The sequence below is a fragment of the Cygnus atratus genome, chromosome 1 (assembly GCF_013377495.2).
Source record: "Cygnus atratus isolate AKBS03 ecotype Queensland, Australia chromosome 1, CAtr_DNAZoo_HiC_assembly, whole genome shotgun sequence".
NCBI lineage: Eukaryota > Metazoa > Chordata > Aves > Anseriformes > Anatidae > Cygnus > Cygnus atratus.
The window spans coordinates 130586100-130593008 of record NC_066362.1 but is presented as its reverse complement, the minus strand read 5'-3'; the positions used below and the strand labels follow the sequence as shown (position 1 = coordinate 130593008).

General features: G+C 46.4%; 1 protein-coding gene across 1 annotated transcript; it reads left to right on the top strand.

Moving 5' to 3' along the window:
• The first annotated feature begins 269 nt into the window (after positions 1 to 269).
• LOC118245763 (uncharacterized) lies at positions 270 to 6448 on the top strand. The gene is made up of 3 exons (XM_050715909.1): positions 270 to 824; positions 3409 to 3456; positions 5932 to 6448. The coding sequence occupies exons 1-2, from the start codon at positions 543 to 545 to the stop codon at positions 3415 to 3417; spliced, it is 291 nt and encodes a 96-aa protein (XP_050571866.1). The 5' UTR covers positions 270 to 542; the 3' UTR covers positions 3418 to 3456; positions 5932 to 6448.
• The last annotated feature ends 461 nt before the right edge of the window (positions 6449 to 6909 follow it).

Below are 6909 nucleotides of genomic sequence, written 5' to 3'. Positions count from 1 at the left end.
ACCTGCCCGCCTGCGCGCCCGCCGCCGCCCTGGCCCTGCTGCGCCTGCAGCCGGGCGCCGACGGCGCGGCGCGGGCGGCCGGGGCCGGGGCCGGGGCCGCGCCGCGGCTGCGGACCGTCTACGTGAACCCGCGCTGGCTGGAGCGGCAGGCGGCGCTCGGGGCGGCCGCGGCGGCCGCCAGCCCCTGCGCCGAGGCGGCGGCGAGCGGCGCGGCCGGGGGCCCGGCGGCGGCGGCGGCGGCGGCGGGGCAGGGCGAGGCGGCCCCGGCCCCGGCCCCGGCCGCGGCCCCGGCTCCGGCCCCGGCGGCGGAGGCGGCGGCCACCCCCTACGTGGGGCTGCGGCGGCCCCTGGGCTACCAGCTGGCCAAGGCCACCAAGGAGCGCATCTGGCGGGGGGAGTTCATTGACCTGTTTTCCTTGCTCCACACAGAGCTGGCCCCCGAGCACGGCCCGCGGCCGGGGGACACGCTGGACCAGTGGGTCTCCGCCTTTCTGGTGTACGCCAGCGTGGTGTGCGAGAAGCACCCGGCGCGCTGCGGGGCCATGTTCAAGTACCTGGACACCATCCGCAAGCTGCACGCCACCTACGGGGGCACCTCGTGGATGAGCTACGACGAGGACTTTCGGCGGCGGGCGGCCAAGGACCCCAACCTGCCGTGGGGCGACGTCGACCTGGACCTCTGGATGAAGTGGATGGCGCCCCTCAAGTCGCTCGTCAGCAGGCACCAGCGTGCCGAGAGCGAGCCGCAGGCCGCGCCGCCACCTCCACCGCCGCCACCATCCTCGTCGTCGGCCCAGAGCCCCAAGCAGGAGGAGAAAAGCCAGGTGTGACAGGCCGGCGGCTGCGGCGGTGCGATCCCCTGGCCCCAGTGGTGCCCCTGCGGAGGGGAAGGGGCGAGGAAAGTGGATGGTCAATTGGGATGTCTTCAGGCTCCCACATCACGGCTTTCATCCTGAGCTCGTGCCCACCGTAGGGCTGAGCATCGGTTTGCGAGGCTTGGGCCATACCTGCTTGGGCCGCACAAGGTGCCCGGCCAGCTGCTGTGGGAGGTGTGCTGGGGAATTGCCGGATTGCTGGGGAAAAAATGCTCCCTGAGCAAACAGTTGCTTGTGTAATGTTTATTGCCCCAACCATCAGGAGTTAGGAACCCAGGTAATTCCCTCCTGAGGATGCAATATATCCCTGAGGATATATTGTGTTTCCCTAAAGTCATCAGAAGAAGGGCATTTCTTTTACTTTGCGTTGTCTTTAAAAGAATTAACTTTCTCAGCAGTACCAGGCAGGACACAGAGTATGGAACCTGCTGTGGCTGTAGGAACATTGGATACTTGCAGGCTGTGCGGGAGGCCAGGAAGATTGACGTAAATAATGGCAAACTTCAATTCGAATGGCCGCGGCTTGCAAGCTTACTGTGATTTGGAGATTTCATTTATTTTGGGCCTCAGTAGATTTAATCCACGAGTTCTGGCCTGTTTGCAGGATGCATATGATTAGGGGAGGCAGGGGAGATTTTGTGTACATTAAGGATTTGCTTTTATTAAAGACATCAAGTGTCACTGAGTTGGCATAACCCCGAACATACACAGGCAAATCTACTATTTCCTCTGCTTGAGCTGTGACAGCAAGCTCCAGTGGTACAAAGAGAGCCGCCTGTCTGTATTTGGGGTTGTACTGTTTTTTTGTTTGTTTGTTTTTTGGTTTTTGTTTTGTTTTTAATACTGGTGGCTGTAATCTGTCAAATCCCCAGAGCAGAAAACGCTGGACACTAAATGTTGAGTTTCATGCCAGCTGAATGATGGTTAAAGGGTTCTGTTACATTGTCCGTGTTTATTTCTAAAAAAAAAAAAAAAAAAGTTGGTCCATAGGAAGAATTTTTCAGTTCCTGAAGGGGGTTTTGCTAGCTCATCAGACATTGCACTTCTCAGTTACCTTCAGCAGAGAGGAGTGGCTAAACTGTTGGACTCTTAGTCTGATCTGGAAAGGGAGGACCTTTTTCAGGGGATCTCCAAGTATTCAGTGCATCACGAAGCCCTGATTTCTCTATCAGAATCTCTGGGTCAACCTGCAGAAAAAGAATCGAAACAAAGACAGCGTAACAAGTACTGTAGTAGGTCCCAGTGCCAGCCGTGTGGCCTTGGTGCTTTCTGTGGTTGATGTTTTAGATTTACGTAACTTGTTCTGATATCTCTGTTTAGATTTCTCCATTCTTGAGAACAGCAGCTCAGTTTTTATTTTACTACAGATCTTATGTGAGCACCAGACGGAAAATATCTCATATATTTCATCTCATCCGAGACGGATCTTCGGCCTGTAACGTTAACCAGACTTGTAACTTTCATGATAACTGTTGTGTCAGTGCAGAGCTTTGGACTGCTGGCTGCTTAGACACCAAAGGTCTCGATCCCCTTTGATTGTGTGGAAATTTTCCAGCCGATTTTAATACTGACATTGACTTTTCCTCTCATCTGAAGAACCAATCAGAAGCTGCGGAAAGAAAAATTAAACGTGTTTATTTTAGCTAAATAGTTTATAAGATGCCCAAATTTAGCTTAATGATTTGTTTGAACATAAAAACTGCAGCGCTAATAACAGCGTGATGAGAAGTAAAAGCTGTGTAACCATTAAGCGTGGATTCAACTACCTGTCTATTATTAGAGCACTTCTTAATTAGTAGCACATACTAATTTATAACTGTTTAAAAAAGAAGAATATCCTTAACTGAAACGATCATCGGAGCAGCTGTTAAATGTAGATGAGGCTTAGGATAAAGCATGAGCTTATCATTGGCAAGGCAGCAGCAGGGAAATGTTGACCTGAGGGTTTCCCCCTCACCCCAGCTCAGCTCCTGACAAGCTCTACCTACCTTGTTTAAAACCGCTTCAGAGAAGTAAAAGGTTGTGGCTTTGCATTTGGGAAAAAGAGAATTCAAATGGGAGAGAATAGGCCTTGATAGACAACAGGCTTTGACCAGAACCTGAGTTTTTTCACCTTCATACTATTGCAAGGAAGAAGTTTTACAGAGACCTTTTCTCCCAGTTTGTTTGTCTGAGTTGATTTTTGTTTTCGTAATTTCAAAGGACAGCTTTGGGCAGCCTGACTTGATTTCATTTCCCCTTTCAGTAGAACGCGTCGTAAATTTCAGTTTGTTGCAGTGCCTGTATCTCACCAGTTCTGCACAGAAGGTTAAGGAGTAAAAACAAAGTCAAAGACAGCAAAGGGATGTGTTTGAAGCTGACCCTCCTTTCTGGGGAGACAGTAGAGAGGTATAAGCTTGCTTTAGCTTAAGGAAGTGAGAAACCCTAGCTTTAGTTAGAATGCAGTAATTGGCATAGCTGAGATTTCGTTCCTGCAAATTTATGTGAGTTAATCTTGGACAATTCTCAGTTTATTTATTTTTTTTTATTTCAGACTCCATGAAAACAGAAGGCCAGTTGGAATGGCAGTCAGACTAAGTGGGTGAGTTTATATATAAAACTGACTAACTTTGGATTTTAAATATTTACAGATTTGTTAAATACAGAATTTCTTATTGGTGCCAACAGCCTGACTCCGTTGGTGTTTAAGTGGAGCTCTGGTATTCTAGTGCATTCTTTTACCTCTGCTTCTGTTGCGTTGCAAGCTGTGCTAGAGAAGACGTAGGAAATTCATTTTACCCAATCAGCAATTGTAACAATGGACTACAAACCTGCAGAGCAAGCCAGTTTGCTGGAAAACAGGAATTCCTGCAGCGCAGCACTTGTCACAGACTATCCAAAGAGGGCAAAGATTCAGGAAGGTGAATAAATTGAACATTGGTTGAATGAGGTCAGGAACAGTCTCCCGGAGGAGAACCCTGCCCTAAAATACTACATTGAAAATATAAGCCAATTTAATGCGCAGATTAACCCTTCTCATTTGAGCAAACCTGTGTGCAATCCTGGATCTTTGCAGATCACAACTGGACACTTCAAAAAGAAAAAAAAAGTAAAATAATCTGTGTACTATATTTGCTTAAAAAATGAATCATAACTTGTCTTGTTACAGCTGTTAATTTTACCATTTCATTGAGAATATCTGCAACATAAATGTATATTTGACTTGAAACAGTATCCTACATTTGGTATAACTCAGGTTGTTGACAAAATAATTCTGTGAGGCTTGATATTGCCTCTTCATTCGTCTCTGAGAAATGGATTAACCGTTGCTGTCATTGCCAGAAGTAATTTATAGCCCAATTGTGCATTACAAAATTCTTGATCAGATAGAACAATTGACCTAAATTATTATTCTATTTTTATCCTCATAGAATGCTTAGGATCCTGAGCATCAGACTTCACTTTTGTGGTCTGGTGTTCATGAAAATCATATTCACTGGTTCATGGTTAAATTATTTTACATCTCAGTATTTTGTTTTCTTTTCCTTTCCCCTTGCATACTAGGGAGTATGATCAAGGTAATACTATGATCCAGTAAGGCGCATGATGGTAAGGGTATGCCTTTAGTTGTTTCAGGAAAAAAAAAACAAACTGCCATTATCTGCTCTCCTTTACCTTTCCTTGATAGTTTCAATAATATGCATAACATGAAGTGTTTGTAAATTGATTTAAAACAAATGTTTGTGACTTCACCTAAATAAATTTTTATATTTAAATACTGTTCTTAATCTTAGTCTTTTTTTCCCCCCTTGCTCTTATATCATCACTTCCCCTTTTTGTAATCACGGTTTCCATCACCTGACCTTTTACAGAATTTTTGGTTTTCCACTTAAGAAAGCACAACAGAATCTTAACTATTGACAAGAAACAAATTGGCCTTTGAAGTTGGCTTGCAATGTTTTCTTTTATGAAGACTTGATAATGTTCTAACTGTAGTTGTCATAGTTTATTTGCCAGTTGTTGAGGCAACGGTAGGAATCAGGCCTTAGTCTATCCGAAAACATGACAGCTGCTGTATTGAAATACCAGTATTTTAGTGGCCTCCAAAATGGGAATCTGGTCCACTGAACACTGAAATTAGTGTTCTATACAGTAGAATATAAAACAATCTTACAGATATAATTACAGTCTGTAAAACTCTTTAATTTTTGAGAAGGTGCTTTAGCTCAGTCACCAGATCACTTGCGTCATTTCACCCTTGTGCTGTTTTCCCAGGAAATCTGAGTTCTGTTACTCACTAGTCTGTGCTGCGTCTCTTCACCATTGTTGCTACACGCTAATTGCTGCAGGCATCTTCTCCTGAGGAAGCTCCGTAATAGTGGCAGGATCTGGAGGGGAAGTGGGGGCGGAAGGGCACTGGGTGGCAGGAGAAGCAAGGAAGGATGAGCAGACGTTGGTCCCTTCTGTCCCAGTGATGAGTTGCACAAGCGTGCGTCTTAACCTTCTGACTCAGAGCAGCAAAGCAGCGACAGTAGTGTTTTTCTTGTCCTGCTTGGGAGCAGCATACCCAGCTGGAGTCTGAAGCACTTCCTAGCGCTTGTTGCTGAGTCCTTCTGCCAAGAATTTGTTGGTTTTGTTTGTTACTCTCTCCAGTCTTCCTACAGTCTGGTGCCCTTCCTGGCACTCTGTCACCTCCCAGTTTCCTGGTTGCTACTGATGCTGGACCGGACCACCCTGTCTTCTGTGCGCTGGAGACAATTGCCAGGGCTCTGCCTAGCTCTCCAGTGTTAGTGGCTGCTTTAAAATTGCTGTCTGCTTTTAAGGATACTTGCCTTGCAAAGTATTAGCAGTGGTGTTTTTCAAACCTGTGGGATCTCCCTGCAACACCCCCCACTTTTAGTCCGTCATAAACTTGGCCTTCATCACCGTCTTTGAGCCCCCCAGTGATTTCACTGCATGTGATTGCTCTGGTGTTGATTTTTGCACATGTGCTACCTTGCTCATTGCTGTGCTGTAAGCTTCTGCATGAAAATTCCTTCTCCATTAGTTTCTCATTAGAAGTGTTTGGCTTCAACAGGTTTCTTCGGTTCCCAGCAACACATTACTGCATGGATGCGCGTATGGCATTGGCACTGGGTGAATCCTGCCCTTACAGCTCCTGAGGTTGTCGTGTCCTTGCTGAGTCAGCGTGCTGGCTGTGCTGAAAGGGTGGCGCAGGACCACGTATCTTCCGTTCATCATTGATTCATGAGTAGATTTCTTCTGGTGATAACAAGCGAAGCTTGCTGTCATTTGCGTGGTACGGCAGACAGCATGGAGATGCTGAAGTCTGCTGTCTGAAAGCAGATGTTGAAGATAACCATTTAACTGAGTGACGAGTGAAGATACAGCACGCAGCAGGTGAGAGGCTTGGAGGAGAAATGAATCATGATTTTATCACCCATACACTGTGATCTGCAGCAGAAATCACGAACACACATTTTTTGATGCTGTTTTTGTAAGTCCCGTTACTTAGATAGGATGGGAAGATGTTCTTTCTTCAGTGTTTCTGTATTTCTTACGCTTTGCTCAAAATAAATTATAAAATCACAGAATGGCTTGGGTTGGACCTTCAAGATCATCTAACTCCAACCCCCCTGTCATGGGCAAGGATGCTTCCCATGAGATCAGGTTGGCCAAGGCCCCATCCAGTCTAGTCTTGAACACCTCCAGGGACGGGGCATCCACAGCTTCTCTCAAGCACCTCAAGCATTTGTACAAAATTGCTGCAAAAATGGAAGACTGATGGAATTTCTGGGTGGGAATACTTCTAAAATGTGTGGGAACTGATTTGTTTGGGAGGACCAACATGTTATAAAAAAGTAGTTTTCTGTTAGTTGACTAGAATTCTGGCATGTACATCTGGGGGTAATTTCAGATAAGTTCATTTGTAAGATTTCCAGCAAGACAGGGATACATTTTTTCACAGGTGTGCTTTTTACAGGCTGGGTTGATACACGGTCTTGTTACAAAGGGCAAATTAAAAGCAATGCATAATGATTTGGCAGCCCCAGAT

Coding starts and splice junctions, on each gene's coding strand:
- LOC118245763 (XM_050715909.1), top strand. CDS start 543: ATGTTCAAGTACCTGGACACCATCCGCAAGCTGCACGCCACCTACGGG.